Below are 19,083 nucleotides of genomic sequence, written 5' to 3'. Positions count from 1 at the left end.
AAACATAGGGGAAAAGTATATTAAAAAGGAATTAAATTATTACAGTATTAAAACAGATAGTTATTTAAGGAATAAAACACATTTTAAAAAGATAAAACTATATATAGATAAGAAAAGGAAAAAAAAGGAAGAAATGCAATCTCCGTTCCAGGCTGCATCTGCACTGCAAAAATAATGCAGTTTGACACCGCTTTCACTGCCATGGCTCCATGCTGTGGCATCCTGGGATTTGACTTTATCCCGATGGTTTTAAACTGTGAATTTTAAATGTGGGTTGTTTTACAATGTGTGTGTGTTTTATTTGTCCGTTGCATGTTTTAATGAATGTTTTATTATTATTATTATTATTATTATTATTATTTTATTCTCTGTCAAATTGCTCTGGTGCTACAATGAACTGCAAATCCTAGGATTCCACAGCACTGAGCCACGGCAGTTAAAGTAGTGTCAAGCTGGATTACTTTTGCAGTCTAGACTCAGCCTAAGAACAATTGGGAAAATGGTATTTCTAGGGTACACTTTTGCTTTTGGTTTTCAATCAAACTCAATCCATGGTCAAACACAGGATACAGTTGCGGTTAATATATTCTAGTATATAGTATATACAGTAATGGGAGTTGAGCATCCACGGATTTTAATATCCATGGAACCAAGCCCCAGTGGATACCAAGGGCCCACTGTAGTAGTAGTAGTAGTAGTAATACCCCATTGGATATAATGGGACTTGAGCATCCATGGATTTGGGTACCCTTGGAGTGTCCTGTAACCAAACCCAACAGATATTAAGGGCCCACTGTAATAATAATAATAATAATAATAATAATACCCCATTGGATAATAATGGGACTTGAGCATCCACAGGTTTTGGTATCCATGGGGGGTCCTGAAACCAAACCGCAGTGGATACCAAGGGCCCACTGTAGTATTAGTAGCAGTAGTAGTTGTTGTTATTTCTCATAGTATATAATGGGAGTTGATTATCCACAGATTTTGATATCCATGGTGGGTCCTGGAACCAAGGGCCCACTGTAGTACCAAATATTGTTTTGGCATGGCTGTTGTTGAGTCTGGGACTGTCACAATGACACCTTCTTCTTCTTTTTAAAAAATGCCTGATGTTCTTCAGGAAAAGGCAGAAGAGGAAGAAGAGCAGCCTCCCGTCCTTCCTCCGCGGAACCTGGGTTGGAATGGAGAGGTCCAAAGGCCCCCTAAGCCCCCTTGCATCCCTCAGCCGCCCATCTATGTGGAAACTTTGGAGGATTTCGGAGGTGACTACGAAGAGGTGGCTGGCCCCTCGGACTGCCCAGAACCACCAAGCTTCGAGGAGGATGCTGGAGGGGACTATGAGGAGATGCCGCCCCATGTAGACCATGCAACACTGATGTATGACGATGATGGTGCCGATGGTGGCCAGGACTATGAGGAGATCCCAGATATGGCTGTCCGATCCTCAGGTGAGAGCAAGCATAGGATGGGACCAAAGAGCATCATCTAGTCTTGTTACCAGATTTTCCAAATAGCAGCTGCAAGGGACAGTCCACATTCAGGGCAGGCAGGGTTGCAATTGATTTGAATTAACCTAAAGTGGGTCTACACTGGCCAAAATACTCCAGAAGGCACCAGCAAAAAGCAAAGGGCATGGGACCTCTCCCCTTCACCACCACTTTCCACCGCAAGAACCATGTTGGGAGAGGACAGCCATAAAGGAAAACAAGGACTTTGGCTTGGCTTGGTGGGTTTTACAGTCCTGAGTCTTTTAGAGAGCATCACCTTGTATCCAGTCTGGCAGCCCTACTTGGCTCCGTCACACAGAGTCCTGGGATCTGTAGTTTGGAGAGATACTCAGACTTTTGTCCCAGATTGCTTTAGGACACTGCTTTGCACTAGAGGACAAAAACTCTCTAACAGTTTATTCTAGATGTTTTTGTGTATGCCTTCAAGTCATCTCTGGACTTATGGCAACCTCATGAATTTTGTAGGGTTTTCTTAGGCAAGGAAACCTCAGAGGTTGTTTTGTCAGTTCCTTCTTCTGAAGCAGAGCCTACAGCACCTGATATCCATTGATAGTTACCCGTCCAAGGACTAACCATGGCTGACTCTGCTTAGCTTCCAAGATCAGGTGTGCGTGTGCTTTCAAGTCACCTATCAACTTATGATGACCCTATGAATTTATTGGGATTTTCTTAGGCAAGAATTCCTCACAGGTGGCTTTGTCAGTTCCTTCCTCTGCAATAGAGCACTTGGTGATCTCCCATCCAAGTGCTAACCATGGCAGGGCCCTGCTTAGCTTTCAAGTTGAAATCATGTGTGTGTATTTAGGCCTGTGCCTTCAAGTCACCTGTGCGCTTATGGTGACTCCATGCATTTCCTAAGGTTGTCTTAGGGAAGAAATCCTCACAGGTGGCTTTGCTAGTTCTGGAATAGAACCTAACAGTACCTGAGATTCCTTGGTGGTCTCCCATCCAAGTATTAACTGTGGCTGACCCTGCTTAGCTGCCAAGATTAGATGGGATCGGATGCCTTGAGGGCACTTAGGCCATCATTCTAGGTAACCCTCCCAAAATGAAAAATCCCAGGATGGCATGGGATGGACCCATAGGAGTTAAAGTGGGACCATGTGGTACAGATGCTCTATGGAGGGTGATCTCCCTTAATCCCTCTGGAATTGTTGGAGAGGGAACCATTCCTCCTCGTTGTGATTTGCCATAATCTATACAGTATCTCCACCGTCTTGGTTTCTTCTCCTGCAGGAATGGAAACGCCTATCTATGAAATGGAAGGAGGAGGAAGAAGAGGAGGAAGCCTGTCTGCCACGGCCCTCTATGACTACCAAGGAGATGGGTCTCTTGTTTTGCCTCTGTTAGGACCCCATAGAGGTAGGGGTCAGGGTAGGGGAAGTTACTCTCCAAAGGGTTTGTCTATATAATTAAAATACTCCAGTATTTTCACAGTAAAATACTGCAATTAAAAATGCACAGCCATCCGAATGCATGCAAAGCAGACAGATGGCCACTTGTGCAATCATGCATTATCCTCACGGATACTCCCAGATACTCCAGCAAGAACCACAAAGCCTTTTTCTCTGGAATTGGCCCTTGCGGTCTCTTCCAACTCTATGATTCTGTGATTCAAACTCCTGCAAACCATGTCTGGCCAGATCACATCCTCATTGGTCTGAATGAGTTGTATATTAATTGTGTGGACTATCCCCAGTGGATTTTGAGAACAACTAATTAGTTCCTTGTCCTGTAGCTTCAGGAATTTCCTTCTTCCTATTCTATCCATTTTGTCCCCGACTGACAGAAGCCACCCTTCTCCACCGCAAATGGGTATCGCTTCCTGATCCAGAGAAAAGGTGACCCCAATTCTTTCCCTGTTTTGCAGATGGGGATGATGAGATTTCCTTCTATCCTGGAGACACCATCACCGATATCGAACAGGTGGACGAGGGATGGTGGCGCGGACGCTGCCACGGCAAAGACGGCCTCTTCCCCGCCAACTACGTGGAGCTGCTCCAGTGATGCCCTACATCCTCACCCCGGTTGCCAACCTCTGGGCAGGGGGTCAATGAAGAAGAGCCCGACTTCACCACACCATCATTTTCCAATGGACTGAAGGCCATGCTCTCCCTTCCTCCTTTCAGATTGTCTGCACATATTTCTGGGCTTCGTCTTCTGTGACATTATGCACACACACATGTTTGGACTTGTTCAGGCTGCTTCCTCTTTTGTCCAGCCATGTGGCACTGAGGCATCCAGAAAAATATATCCATGTTGGCCATATAGCAAAGTACAGTATCATCCAAAAGCCACAAAACAATGATACCTTTATTGGCCCAACCAAAATGGGAGAAGCCCATCCTGCATCAATGCCCTTCCAGAATATCTGAACTGAGGACTACAACTTACAACATCTTGACCAAATGCAGAGTTTATGACTAGCATCATCCCCTTCCTTCCTTCCTTCCTTCCTTCCTTCCTTCCTTCCTTCCTTCCTTCCTTTTCTCTCTCTTTCTTTCTCCTGAATCATTTTTAGCATTTTTGCTTGAAAGGAAGCCAGTGGAGCTTCAAAAGCTTGCAACGTGTATGTATAATGTGCATTTAGGTTGGTCCAATAAAGGTATCAGTGTTTTTGTGGATTTTGGATGGGAGTATCCAGAATTTTCCTTAAATTTGAAGGCTGTTAGCCTGACAGTTCACCCCTCTCTCCAGCAATTTTCTACCAGGATGTTAAGTCTTTGTATACTTTTTTCTTGCAAGGAAGAATTAATAAATCAAACAATCCTGTCATGATGAGAATCACCCACCCAACTATTTCCTTGGATGGCAGCCTAAGGGGCCTTTTTGATCCCACTGCTTCCGCCAATTCTGTGAAGGTGATGGCCACTATCCTGCCAATTCTTCACTACGAGACTTGAACCCAGGACTCTCTTAAGTGTCTCCTGCACTATAACTCTCTTTAGATGACAGCACTCTGGATTTCAATCCCCCCCCCTCAGCTTGGCACCAATTACTCTTCAACAGCCAGACATATGTGTCCCAAACCTAAAAGATTTTTTTTCAATGTTAGTAGTATTTTTAATGCTTCTGAAATCACTCCAGACAGCTCCTTGTAGAAACAAAGTAAGGAATTTATTTGCAAGTCAGGCTGAATCTGATATCTCTTTTAGTGGATGGTGTTCACAATGGATCTTGTGCGTAAATAGTTTATCAGTTACACAGTTCATCATTTTCTTTAGCTTGTCTTGGTAATTGTTTCTTTATAGCTTATATGTTCCCTTACAGACTAAGTTCCCACTTAAACTTTATTATACTTCTGTATTTTATAACCCTTCTGGTTACTTGGGACTCCACTAGTCACTGAAGACTATGTCTCCCGCAGGATGCTACAACAACATAATTAAGGACACTCTTTGTCCCTTTCTTGGAAACCTAAAACCCTTTCTAACTGCCCCTCACAGCAACCTAACCCAGCCTTAATGGCTCTTCACCCTTCAGGGTGCAATAAACATCAACAACCCCTTTGAAACCTGCTCTGTTCCTCTATTTATATTCGCTCCTGGGAGCAGCCACCACCTTTTCCTGGGTTCACTCCCATTGACTGGTGCTGAGGTTTTAATTGGCCTGTTGTCCCCATTGCTATCCATTCCTTCTTGCAATGAAAGAAATTACATCTCATCATCTTGCAATAAAGAATGAATAATCTCGGCAATCTGTACACAGAGATTCCTGTTTTTGTGCACCAAAGTTTGTTATGTTTTGCTTACCCAGAATAAGGCAAATGCTTCTAGGAAACAGAAGTGCAAAAACTGTGCACACTGCAGTTTTGTGGAAGCGTTTGCCTTATCCAAGTCCAACTGGGACCCCAAACTACAATAGACACTTTGAACCAGATTTTCCTATGTGTTGACTTCAAAGTTCAACAGCTGATTCAGTCTATTTACTCTCATTGGGAGCAACCAAGAGGATTTGGGATATGAAACATGGCAGCTAAGCAGCTGCTCAAACTGGAAGATATTGGCATTGGTGAAAGGGATGCTGGGAGAGACCCAGCATGCCCTTCACTACTTGTGGGGGAACGTGTATCCCTCCTTCTGGCCACCCAGCCAGACCTTTCTCAGGGCCTCCTTCACCTCTTTGTTGCGGAGGCTGTAGATGAGGGGGTTGAGCATTGGGGTGATGATACAATACAAAGTGGAGATCAGGGTGTCGATCTCCATGGAGTAGCCAGCACTGGGGCGGTTGTAATTCACATTTGCCATCCCAAAGTAGATGATGACCACAACCAAGTGGGCACCACAGGTAGAGAAGGCTTTGCGCCTTCCAGTGTTGGAGCGGATCCTCAAGATGGCCGATAGGATGAAGACATAGGAGATGACCACCAGCAGGAAGGGGCTGAGACTCACAAAAACACTTGCCGCATGAAGGGCCATTTCGTTGACGTAGGTGTCGCTGCAGGCGATTTTCAGAAGTGGGGGGACATCACAGAAGATGTGGTCAATGCGGTTGGCCCCACAGAAGGACAGATTGGTGGCCAGTGCGGTGTGAATGGCGGAGTCCAGGATGCCCCAGATCCACGAAGCGGTTGCCAGAGGGACGCACACCTTCTTGCTCATGAGGTGAGAGTAGCGCAAGGGCTCACAAATGGCAGCATAGCGGTCATAGGCCATGACGGTCAGCAGTGCGCACTCGGACCCTGCACAGGTCATCAGGAAGAACATTTGAGCCATGCACTGGTTGTAGGAAATGGTGTGTCTCTGGCGCAAGAGGTTCACCAGGATCTTGGGGACGGTGACGGAGGAGTAGCAAAGGTCCAAGCAGGAGAGGTGGCTGAGGAAGAAGTACATGGGGCTGTGAAGGCGGGAGTCCAGCTGGATGAGGGTGAATATGAGAGAGTTGCCCACTATGGAGATGAGGTAGATGAGGAGGAAGAGGAGGAAGAGGAAGGCCTGGCCGTGGGGAACGGAGGAGAAGCCCAGGAAGATGAATTCGGTCACAACGGCTGTCTGATTGCCACCGTCTTCGGGCTCCATCGCGTTCAGCTCTGAGGAAAGGGAGCCAGAAGAAGCAAAGATTAAAATGGGCCTAAGCCAGTTTGCTTATTCTTTGCAAAACTGGTAGTGATTCCCTTGACTAGTCCCAACTAGAGTAGATCCATTCAATCGGTTATTGAATGGTGAGTCAAGATGGTAGTTAATCCATTTGATTCAATAGCTATGCTGCATTCACATTAAAATAGACCTTTGGGATTGTGTGCCAACTTTGCATTCTTTCTTCAGTTAATTGTGCTCAGCTTATAATATTAAAGATTTTACCCTGTGAGCTATTGTTGCATTTTGGTGTGTTATCGTACTAGGATAGACAGACCTTGTTTTCAACTGCTAGAACTGCTAGAGGGCTAGAATGGGAACCGTTCAATTCAAGTTACAAGGAGATTCCACCTAAATATAAGGAAGTTTTAAGAGTGATGGAACCTAGAGTTAGAAGGGACCACATAATCCCTCTACTCCAGCCTCCTGCCAGGCAAGAATACAGCATGTATTTCTGAAAGATGCCCATCAAACGTCTATTTAAAGACCTCCAAAGAGGGAAATTCCACCACCCGCCAAGGCAGTATCTTTCACTGTCAAATAGCTCCTGCAGTCAAGATCTTCCTAATGTTTTGGTGGATTCTCTTTTCTTGCAATCTGAGTCTCTTGGTTTGTGTTCTGGTCTCTGGAGCAGAAGATCTGTTACCTGACATATTTTAAAATATTTAAATATGGCTTTCATCATGGCACTTTTTAGGAGATTATGACATGGAGAGCATGCGCCAGAGTCCAGGCGAGTGCAACCCATCTGCATCCTGGACCTCAGCCGCACCTATCTGGCCAATTTTCAAAAATGGGGGTCTGCCGTTTTTGAAAAGCTGTGGAATAAGTGCAGCTGAGGTCCAGGATTCAAACAAGTTGCACTTGCCTGGATGCCAGCGTGTGCGATAATACCCAGTTCCATCTTTACAATCTCGCGTCTATCGCGGCAGCATTTCTCCATGAGATATTCTCCTTAGTCTTCTCCTGTCCAATAAACCTACCCAGCTCCTTCCATTGTTCCTGACGGTAAAAGCCATTTGAGAGTGGAATGGCCTCCCTTGTAAGATGATGCACTCCCCTTCACTGGAGGCTTTAAAGCAAAGAATATGTGCAGATCTACAGTGCTATATAAATAAAGCATAATCATCATCATCATCATCATCATCATCATCATCATCATCATCTAATCTGGGTATGTCCTCCTCTCTGGCATTGGGTTGGGCTCAATAGCTCTATGATTTTATGGCCAAAGAGGCAATCTGCCAAACCAACCAACCAACCAACGAGGCTTCTCCATCCTCCACATGAAGACAGCTATTCAGAGATTTAGTAATGACTGTCTTCTCCTCTCCTGGCTAAACATAACCATCTCCTTCAACTCTTCCTCTTCTCATATGCTTTGGCTTCCATGCCAAAAATCTCTATACTAAAAACATCCTCTAGAACAAACAGAGACCGTTCATTTTCACCAGCTTCTTGGATGAGCAAAAGAATAACTGTGTGACTGGGACAGAGGGGTGTCTGGTGTCCTAATGCCATGATACTTAATAGAACCATAGGATCTGAGAACTAGAAAGGATCCAGAGGGTCTTCTAGTGTAACCCGCTTCTGCCATGCAGGAATACACAACTGAAGCACTCCTGAAAATGCCCATCCAGCCTCTCTTAAAAACCTCCAAAGAAGGAGACTCCGCCAGCCTCCAAGGAAACAGCATCTCCCATTCTTAAACAGCACTTACTACCAGGAGGTTTCTCCCAATGTTGAGGTGGAATCTCTTTCCTTGTAGCTTGCATCCATTGCTCCATTGTGTCCTATTCTATGGAGCAGCAGAAAACAAGCTTGCTCCCTCCTTAATGTGACATACTTTCAAATGCTTAAAGAGGTCTATCATATCACCTCTTAACCTTCTCTTCTCCAGGCTAAACATCCCCAGCTCTCTGAGTCGTTCCTCATAGGGCAAGGTTTCCAGACCTTTCACCATTTTAGTCGCCCTCCTCTGGACACATGGCTCCAGTTTCTCAACGTCCTTTTTGAATTGTGGTGCCTAGAACTGGACACAGTATTCCAGGTGGGGCCTGATCAGAATAGACTGGCACTATTACTTCCCTTGATCTAGACACTAGACTTCTATTGATGCAGCCTAGAATCGCATTGGCCTTTTTAGCTGCCGCATCGCACTGTTGACTCATTAGCCATGTTAGTCTGTAGAATCAGTGTGTAGAGAGATCTTGTAGCACCTTTAAGACTAACAGAAAGATAATGGCAGCATGAACATTCGTAGACTTCAGTCTACTAAGAAAAAGCTCATGCTGCCAATTTCTTTCTGTTAGTCTCAAAGGTGCTATAAGAATACAGTCGGCCCTTCTTATACACGGATTTTTAATACACGGATTCAAGCATACACGGTTTGAAAATGTTCCCAAAAAGTATGAATTTACCTTGATTTTCCATTTTTTATAAGGGACACCATTTTGCTCTGCCATTATATTTAATGGAACTTGAGCATACATGGATTTTGTTATCCACGGGGGATCTTGGAACCATCCCCAGCAGATAACAAGGGTCCACTGTATCTCTCTACACACTGTTGACCATGACTCACGATCCCTTTCACGTGTATAAGTCTCTTGTTCAGCCAGGTGTCCCCCACCATCCTATATCTATGCATTTCATTTATTCTACCAAAATGCAGTACCTTACATTTCTCTGTGCTGAATTTCATTTTGTCAGCTTTGGCCCAGCTTTCTAGTCTATTCAGGTCATTTTGAATGTTGATCCTGTCCTCTGGAGTATTAGCTACTCCTCTTAGTTTGGTGTCATCTGCAAATTTGATAAGTAAGCCCCCAATTCTGTCATCCAAGTCATTGATAAAGATGCTGAATAGCACTGAGCCCAGGACAGGGCCCCACTGGACACCCCACTGGTCACTTCTCTCCAGGATGAAAAGGAGCCATGGCTGAGCACCCTTTGGGTTCGGCCGGTCAACAATGTTACATTGTCTAGTCCACATTTTAAAAGCCTTACTGAAATCAAGATATGCAATATTTGCAACATTCCCTTTATCTACCCAGCTTATAACTCAATCAAAACAAGAGATTGGATTAGTTTGGCATAACTTGTTTCTCAGAAATCCATACTGATTTTAGTGATCACAGCATGCATTTCTATTTGTCTCTGTCAAGGAAACTTGCCTGCCCTGAATTTGCAAGACCTGAATAGAGCTGTGAGGAACTGAGTCTCTTGGAGGGTCTCACATTCATCAGGTCACCATAAATCAAAACCAGCTTGATGGCACAGGGCAATGCCATGGGCAAACCTCTCCTCCTCTTAGTTTCCCATGAACCTGCTTCCTTTTCTTTCAAAGCCACCTAACTGCATAACTATTGTAGTATTTATTTATGGAAGCCAGGAGACTTATTCTGCGTTGTGTGAAGCTGGATTGGAGTTGTGTAGATGTGTGTGCATGGCAGGAGTATTTGTGATATCTCCAGTCAAACCATAAGAAGAAGGCAGCAATGAGGGCAATTCCAACCAGAAAAGATCCCTCCATTGTGGACCATTAAGTTGCAAATCAGCTTGGAGTTATTTTACTGTGGACCAAGTTTATTTTCATTCTTTTATTTAAACACAATCCACAATGTCCTGAATCCTATGAGTTAATCCCAATTAGAGGAGACCCATTGAACTGAACGGATTATAAAGGACTCTGTTTGCAAGTATCTAGATGACAGCGCAGTGTTTAGAAGAAGCCTAAGAATAAATTCTGGCAAACTAATCTTAACATCTTTTTTTAAAATTGGGCCACTAGTTTAGAAGAAGGTTGGGGTTCTCTAGTTGTCGTTTATCTGGGTTTCAGCAAAGCATTGGGTAAATTCTCCCCAGATACGGTGATAAGCAAACTGATGAAATGTGGAATAAAGGGGAACACTGTTCCTCTTATTAGCCTTGTTGCCCTTCTCTGTCCTAAATTGAGGCGCCCAGAACTGAATGCAAAACTTGAGATGAAGCCTAACCAGTGCAGAATATAGTGGGACTATTGACCTGTGTTTAAAATGCGAATGTTTTAAAATGACTTAGAGTATGGAGGTGAGTAATTCTACACTCCAACTCTATTGCAAAGTGCCCCCGGTCTCCTGCTGTTCTCTCCTTGCTCCTCACCTTCTGACCCTATTATTATTATTATTATTATTATTATTATTATTATTATTATTATTACAGGTAAAGGTAATGGTAGTCCCTTGACATGAATGTTCAGTCTTAACTGACTGTAAGTATTTATTATTATTAATATTATTATTACCCTGCCTTTTCCCCAGTTTGTGACTTGAGACGGCTTACAAGAGTTAAAACAAGAACAGTTCAAAATTAACAGCATGCAAGCGTTAAAAAGCAAAGAAAATGTCATAAAATTAAAACCAACCAGAACAAATTAAACAGCAGCACCAGCATCACAAGCAGCAACTGCATGAGAAATCAAAGTCTAGCACAGTATGAAAGGCCTGAAAAATCGATTTCCAGAGGTTTGCTGGAATAAAAAGTTTTTAACTTGCTTGAGGGAGATGGGATGGAAGTGCCAGCCTAGCCTTCCAAGGAAGGGACTTCCATAGTGTTTGGAGACGACCACCAAGAAGGTCCCGTCTGCCGCGTCCCCATCAGACGATGTACCTGGGAAGGTGGTGAGATGGAGGGAAGAGCCTCTTCTACCTGTTGGATGAACCCTAGTAGCTACTCTGGGAAAGGTGTGAAGATGTTCAGTCTCTGGTGCTCTTGGTCCTTCCAGCAAACCCTGGTGAGGAAAGCCAGGCTCCCAGGAGCAGAAGGAGGATTGAATGGAGAGGAAGATGACAGATCTCCACCTTCTCCAGGTTGGAGGACAACCAAAGGGACCCTCAGGTTCTGGCCCCAGCTGGGTCTCTTTAATTTCTTCTTGCTCCCCCCTTTTAGACATTAACCCTCCCCCCAAACCTGGCTGTTTTCTGTCTGTCTCTGTCATGCACCAAGACAAATAAGAAGGTTTTTAATTAGATGCATTGAGAGGCCTCCAGAGATCCTTTTTGCACCACAAGGCTTTGAAAGTTTGAAAACAGCACTTTCTCCCTCTGGGTTTTCTGGCCGGAAAGTTTGGAACTAAGAACAGAAAGACGGAGGCCCAGGTGGGGAAGGAAGGCAGGACCAGGACCAGAACCAGGACCAGAACCAGAACGGTCCATCTAGCAGCTCTCAGGGCAGAACCAAATCTCCTTGGCTTTGCAAAAGTCCAGGACAGTACTTGAGAGCTCAGCTGGACATCTTTGGACATGATGACGAAGGGAAGAGACCCCAAGAAAGGACATCCAATCCAACCCCCTTCTGCCGTGCAGGAAGACATGATCCAAGCCAGTAGTCCCTTTAAGAGATTTTGGACTTCAGTTCCCAGAAGCATCAGCCATGTTGGCCAATAGCCTGGGATTCTGGGAGCTGAAGTCCAAAATCCCTTAAAGAGGACAGTTTGGGGAACCACTGCTCCAAGCCCTCTCTGAGATGTTTATCACACTATACTCTTAAAGTGCTACTATTCCACTTTGACTCCTCTAGCTGCCTCCTGTTGCATTCTGGTATTGGCAGTTTTAAGGAGGAGTATTTAGAATTCTCAGGAGTCAAAGTGGAATAGTAGCACTTTAAGAGTATAGTGTGATAAACATCTGAGACAGATGGCCTCCCAGCTGCTCCTTAAGAACCTCCAATGGAGGATACTCCACCAGCCTCCGAGGCAACAGCATATTCCACTGTTGAACAGCTCTTACCATTAGAAGTTCTTCCTAACATTTAGGTGGAATCTCTTTTCCTGGAGCTTGCATCTGTTCCTCCGTGTCTTAGCTTGCTCCATCCTCAACATGACATCCCTTCAGATATTAACCTTCTCTTCTGCAGGCTAAACATCCCCAGCTCTTGAAGCCACTCTTCATAGGGTTTGGTGGCTTCCAGACCTGCCACCATTTTGGTTGCCCTCCTCTGGACACACTTCAGCTTGTCCACATCCCTCTTGAATTATGGTACCCAGAACTGTGTCTATGATACAGTAATTCTGTGACCAAGGTGGGCCCTCAGTACAAAGGAACGGTGGGAAAAGGTGGAGAAAGCATGGCCGATAAGACACAGGCAACCCCCAGGGCTCTTTTGGTGGACCCCGAGGATAAAAACAAAATGTGGATTACCTCCCCCACCATTTTTATTTCTTTTATTTTCTTTTGCCCTCAAATGCCTCTTAGGAGGAATGGAAGACCTTTTTGGCTTTCCCCTCTCACTGGCCATTTTAGTTTGAGGAGAGGCCTCCTTTCAAAGCAAGAAGTAAACCCTGCTTTGCTCCCAATGATTTCTTTTTACAAGCATCCCGACTCCTGAGCCAAACATCCATGAGCCATAATGGAAGTAAATAAAGGCAAAAAATGATAGCAGGCTGGAGAGCGCTCCTTTCTTGCTTCATACTGACATGTTTTGCAAATTGCTTTCAGTGATGGACTCAATCCTATTGTTCGTCCCAATAGAGTAGAGTCAATGGGACTTAGCTATGAGCAGAGTATTCAACATTGGAGTCAGTGACTTTACTTCTCTTCAGACCAACATACAGAATCTGAGGCTGTATTTTCATTCTTTAATTACTTTAAATTTTTTGCCTGTATTTGTTTTAATTCTTGTTTCTTTGTTTTTAATAGGGTTTGTTTTGTTAATTTTATGTTACACCGATAACAGTTTAGAAAACCAAGTCTAGGAAAGCTTATTACGCTACAACTCCTTTCGCTCAGGTGCTACAAGATCCCTTTGCATACTGATATTTTCTATACTATTTTGACAATGTCCCCAAGTTCCTCTCCAAAGATACATGCAGTAATATTTAACATTAAAACCCACAGTCGTAATACAAAATTACAATGTTGAAAGTGCTACTTCATACAACCCAATCCAATCTTTCGTCTCCCAGGTATTTAAATGATCCAAATCGTTATGAAATTGTATTTTTCTTTCTTTCCTTTAACCATTTGGGCTTTATTAGTTCATCAAAACTAATTGCCATGCCCTATTTGTTTTAATGTTGGTTACATCCAATGGCTGGAAGAAAGGCTGGAATGATGTATGCACACAAAAGGATAGATAGATGGGTTGGTGGGTGGATGGAGGGATTGGTGGACAGACAGACAGACAGGACAAACAAGCAACCCAAGGCTTTATTGGAGGAGAGTCTATCACCCGTCTCAGCTACTCTCTATGATTCTCTAGCCTTTTTTCTGGTTGTAAGCATGACCCTCCGCTCCACTCTGGGCCCAAAACAAACTCCAACTCCCAGAATTCCATAGCCTTGAGCCAGGGCAGTTAAACCAGTGGGTTATCTCTCCAGTGTGGATGCAGCCTAGGAAGAACTTCCTGAGAGCAAGAGCTGTTCAGTGGTGGAAGGCGCTGGCTCAGAAAGTGGTGGAGTCTCCTTCTTTGGAGGCTGTTTTTAAACAGGGAATGGGTGGCCATCTGTCCCAGGGAGGGCTTGGATGGTGTCTTCCTGCATGGCAGAAGAGGGTTGGATTGGAGGGCTCTGAGGGTCTCCTCCAACTCTAGGATTCTATACTTTTATGGTTCATGGTATATGCAGAATTGTCTTCCAGCCCCACATTTTAAATTAGGGCCCAAACAGACAGGCCAAAATAAGGCTGCTTCAGGTCACTTTGGAGGTATGCTGTTTAAATGACACATGTGTCTTAAGAGTCCTTCTGGCCTCTTAGGACACATGCATCATTTAAACAGCATACTTCCAAAGTGACCCGAAGCAGCTTTATTTTGGCCTGTCTGTTTGGGCCCAGAGTTGATTCTCTTCCTGTTAGGCTTTTTCATTGGCCACCTTTCACAGCCATACCTAGAAATCAGAAACGCCATGATAAGTAGATCGCTGGAGGAAATTTAATGAAGTTCATTAAAATGGTGAAAGGTCTGGAAACCATGCCCTATGAGGAATGCCTTAGGGAGCTGGGTATGTTTAGCCTGGAGAAAAGAAGGTTAAGAGGTGATATGATAGCCCTATTTAAATATTTGAAGGCATGTCATATTGAGGAGGGAGCAAGCTTGTTTTCTGCTGCTCCAGAGACTAGGACCCGGAGCAATGGATGCAAGCTATAGGAAAAGAGATTCCACCTCAACATTAGGAGGAACTTCCTGACAGTAAGGGCTGTTCGACAGTGGAACACACTCCTTCCTCGGAGTGTAGTGGAGTCTCCCTCCTTGGAGGTCTTCAAACGGAGGCTGGATGGCCATCTGTTGGGGATGCTTTGATTTGGATTTCCTGCATGGCAGAATGGGGTTGGACTGGATGGCCCTTGCGGTCTCTTCCTACTCTATGATTCTATGATTCACCCAGCAGATTGTCATTGCTTACTAATGCAAGGTGTGCAGGTGTGTTGGAGAAAAGAAGTGTGATGCCAAAGTGGAGCTACCACTTCCACCAGGTGGAAGTATATCCCTTCCTCTGTCTCTCCAGCAACTTCTGCAGGGCTCCCTTCACCTCTTTGTTGCGGAGGCTGTAAATGAGGGGGGTTGAGCATTGGGGTGATGACGCAATACAACACGGAGATCAGGGTGTCAATCTCCAAAGAGTAGCCGGCGCTGGGGCGGTTGTAGTTCAGATTTATCATCCCGTAGTAAATGGTCACCACAGTCATATGAGCCGCACAGGTAGAGAAGGCCTTGCGTCTGCTGGTGTTGGAGCGGATTCGCAAGATGGCCGACAGGATGTAGACGTAGGACAAGACAATGAACAAGAAAGGGCTCAAGCCCATGAAGATGCTGGCCAGGTGGAGCGTGATCTCGTTGACATAGGTGTCGCTGCAGGCGATTTTCAGGAGAGGCGGGACGTCGCAGAAGATGTGGTCGATGCGGTTGGCCCCACAGAAAGACAAGTTGGTAGCCAGCGCAGTGTGAATGACCGAGTCGAGAAGGCCCCAGAGCCAAGAGGCCACAGCAAGAGGGATGCGCACCTGGCTGCTCATCAGCTTACTGTACCTCAATGGCTGGCAAATGGCTGCATAGCGGTCGTAGGCCATGATGGCCAGCAGCGCGCATTCGGAGCCCGCGAACATCATCAGGAAGAACATCTGGGCCATGCACTGGTTGTATGAAATGGTCTGTCTCTGGTGCCAGAAATTCACCAGGATCTTGGGGACGGTGACGGAGGAGTAGCAAAGGTCCAAGCAGGAGAGATGGCTGAGGAAAAAATACATGGGGCTGTGAAGGCGGGAATCCAGCTGGATGAGGGTGATGATGGCTGTGTTTCCAAAGATGGTAGCCAAGTAGATGGCGAGGAACACAAAGAAGAGGTAGATGTGGCCATGTGAGACACCTGAGAAACCCAGGAAGACAAATTCTGCCACCTGTGTCTGGTTGCTGGCGTCCATGGGGCTCACAATGCAAATCTGTGGAAGGAAAAAGAAAGGAAAATAGAAAACATTGCAACAGGATGGAGGATCCTTCTGCCATCTGCATGTATCCTGTCTTCCCTCTGTGATTCTATGATTCTATATCCCATATTAACACAAAGAGAGATATGGGCTATTAAGACTGGAATTCTACTGATGACATACATGTGCATCACCTGGGGATACACATGTGCAGCTCCTTTTGTTAGCTGTAGTGAAAGGAGGCATTTTCCTGTTCAAGACCCACTACTCCCATCCCGCATTTTCCAGGTGCTAATCTGTTCTGCAATGAGTAATAAAGACATTTGCAAAACATATCAGTACGAAGCGTGAAACAGGCACTATCCTTCATGCTAGAATTCCTAAGCTTTATTTACTTCCATTGTTCACTGAGGTGTGCACAGGGCAGAAGGCACCAGGGCAGCAGCCAGCTGCAATTCTGCAGCTGGAGGAAGATTGCTGGTACTACACTCTCAGATCTGGAGCAATATAAAGTTACAGAACAGCAGCTGAATGCTGCCCAGGAATGGGTGGGAGACACACACATTTTGGTAGAGATGGTGTTTGAAATGTCTGTTTTATTTGATTTCCCATGAAGTCAGTAGCTTGGCTTGGCTTGGCTTCTCTGCCCTAAGCCAGGGATTGCTCAGACACATTTGTCTGGCACCCATTCTTTTGCTTATGGAACATAACATGGCTTGGGCTGAGTTTCATTGCATTGGGTTGCATAGAACTGAACTGAACTGGGTTGAATTGAGTTGGTTTGGGTTGGTTGAGCTGAGTTGCAGTAGATTGATTTGGTTCAGTTGTTACAGTGTGTTGAGTTGGTTGAGTTGATAGATTTTTGTGCGTTTTTTGGGCTATGTGGCCATGGTCTAGAAAAGTTTTGTCTTCTAAAACATGGCTACATAGCCTGACCACACCCCCCCCCCCAAATATGGATGCCAGCCATGAAAGCTTTTGACTTCACATTGGGTGAGTTGATTTACAGTGGGTTGGTTGCAATGGAAGGTGTTGAGGCAGGTTGAAGTGGGTTGTGTTCAATGAGTTGAGTTGCAGTGGATTGTGTTGGTTGAGTTAGGCTGGTTTGGTTGAGTAAAGTTGCTGAGGATTGGGTTGGTTGAGTTGAGTTTAGCTGCAGTGGACTGAGTTGGGCTGGGTTGGTTGAATTACAGTGGGTTTAGTTGTGTTGTGTTGGTTGAGTTGAATTGCAATGGGTTGGGTTAGCTTCGTATGAAGAAGCCCTTCATGGGTTGGGCGATTGCCCACTGCATTTGGCCAAAGAGAAGATACGGATTGCATGAAGGTTTAGGATAGGGATAAGAGAACTGGAACTCGCCTCCTTTTCCTAGCTTTGGTCACTATCTGAAGATTGTTAATAGCCAGTTTGAAGAACTGCAACTCCAACCAGAAGCAGTCAAGAAAGAAGTAGGTAAAAACAGTCCTTCCTTTTTCTTTAACCCCCTTGAATGTGTGTTGCGGTGAGGGAAAATGTAAAGTTAAGTACATTAATCTTCTCTGTTGTGTGGCATCAGAAGATTCCTTGGCTGATCTTGGCCAAGTCCCACTCTCTCAGCCTCAAAGGAAGGCAATGACCCCCCCCCCCCGCGAACAAATTTTGCTAAGTAAACCCCATGAAAGGTGTACCTTAGGCTTGCCACAAGTCAGAAATGACTTGAAGGCACACAATATCATCATCAACAACAAAATAAACCAACCTGGGGAACAGATATAAAAAGTCTCCTATTGTACCAGAAGCTGACAGAAAATATTCTGGGATTAAAAAAAAGATGCGTATGGGTCCCCAAAATAAAATGGGAAGGAACAGGAACAAGATCTGGGACTTTCTGGTCTTTTTCATCAGTCTAGATGCACCCATAGTTGTGGGGGAGGAACATGGCTCTTCCTAAAGAAACTGATGCATTTCCTTTGTGGGTTTCTCACTGAGGTAAATGCGCATTTACCTGGGATTAAGTCCCACTCTGGGCAAGTCCCATGCTCTCAGCCTCAGAGGAAGGCAATGGCAAACCTCCTCTTCACAAATCCTGCCAAGAAAACCCCATAATAGGGTCACCATAAGTCAGAAATGATTTGAAGGCACACACCAGAAGGTCACACTCATGCACATGTAGCTGGGAACCATCAAAATACAGTGGCTTGAGCATTGGACTAGGACTGTGGGGAACAGTGTCCTGCTTGTCTGGGGAACCTTGGGATTGTCACACTCTCTCAGCCTCAGAGAGCAGCAAGGGCAACTGGCACCCTGAACAATTTCTGCCAAGAAAACTCCATGATAGATTTGTTGCCATAAGTTAGAAAGGACTTGAAGGCCCACAACAACATCCAACCACATGGCTATAGACCAAGCTAGAGAGGGCCGAGGGTGCTTCAGCCAGTGGCCTCTTTCATTAATACAAGGCAGCCAGATGCATTTCCCAGAACTGCTATTTAGACCGGAGAGCTCTCTTCAGGAGACCTCATGCGAGATAAAGTCATGTAGAATTGTACTGTTTGCTTGGCTCAGTCCTCAGGGATCGCAGGTGGCCTCTCCAAATGCCGAAACAATTTAGTTAGATGTCAAAGGCAGGTTACAAACCGCCATTAGGGACGTCCTGAGGACGTCCCAGTTTGGAAAAGGGGTGTCTCTTGTAGACGCCCCTTGCCCTATCATGGACTCAGTCCGTACAAAATGGCGGTGCCCTGTTCATACGGGCACCGCCATTTTGACGTAACGGACACTCTGTGCCCGCACGTGGCGCCCCGGAATTGACACCGCCGTTTAAAGGCTGCGGCTCACCGACGCTGCAAGCGGCGGCGGAGGGAGAGTGCTGCAACCTGGCAGTTTGTAACCCACCAAGGGCTTTCATGGCCAGCTTCCATAGTTTTTTATGGGTTTTTCAGACTATGAGGCCATGGGCATGGACAGGGGAAGCGTGTCCCTGTTAGTGCTTTTGGACATCTCAGTGGCCTTCAATACCATTGACCATGGTATCCTTCTGGAAGGCCTGAGGGAGTTGGGTATCGGGGCACTGCGCTCCAGTGGTTCCGTTCCTACCTTTCGGGTAGATTCCAGATGGTGCA

At 45.3% G+C, this 19,083-nt stretch overlaps 2 protein-coding genes and 1 pseudogene across 3 annotated transcripts in view; 1 reads left to right on the top strand and 2 right to left on the bottom strand.

Annotated features, from left to right (window-relative positions):
• The window catches only part of LOC121932071 (src substrate cortactin-like), a 36,263-nt gene extending 32,230 nt beyond the window's left edge, over positions 1–4,033 (top strand). For both annotated transcript variants that reach the window (XM_042470379.1, XM_042470378.1), the window contains exons 13-15: positions 1,127–1,454; positions 2,751–2,837; positions 3,385–4,033. In XM_042470379.1, the coding sequence (XP_042326313.1) occupies positions 1,127–1,454; positions 2,751–2,837; positions 3,385–3,521 (552 nt within the window). In that variant the 3' untranslated portion in view covers positions 3,522–4,033. The remainder of the gene's footprint in view (positions 1–1,126; positions 1,455–2,750; positions 2,838–3,384) is intronic.
• Positions 4,034–5,522: 1,489 nt separating this feature from the next.
• On the bottom strand, positions 5,523–6,537 carry LOC121932072 (olfactory receptor 1019-like). The gene has a single exon (XM_042470380.1). The coding sequence runs from the start codon at positions 6,530–6,532 to the stop codon at positions 5,564–5,566; it is 969 nt and encodes a 322-aa protein (XP_042326314.1). The 5' UTR covers positions 6,533–6,537; the 3' UTR covers positions 5,523–5,563.
• An 8,483-nt stretch (positions 6,538–15,020) lies between these two features.
• Positions 15,021–15,981, bottom strand: LOC121930816 (annotated as a pseudogene).
• Between the last annotated feature and the right edge of the window lie 3,102 nt (positions 15,982–19,083).

Source organism: Sceloporus undulatus, chromosome 5, assembly GCF_019175285.1.
Source record: "Sceloporus undulatus isolate JIND9_A2432 ecotype Alabama chromosome 5, SceUnd_v1.1, whole genome shotgun sequence".
In the NCBI taxonomy this organism is placed as follows: domain Eukaryota; kingdom Metazoa; phylum Chordata; class Lepidosauria; order Squamata; family Phrynosomatidae; genus Sceloporus; species Sceloporus undulatus.
This window is presented reverse-complemented; position numbering and strand designations above follow the sequence as displayed.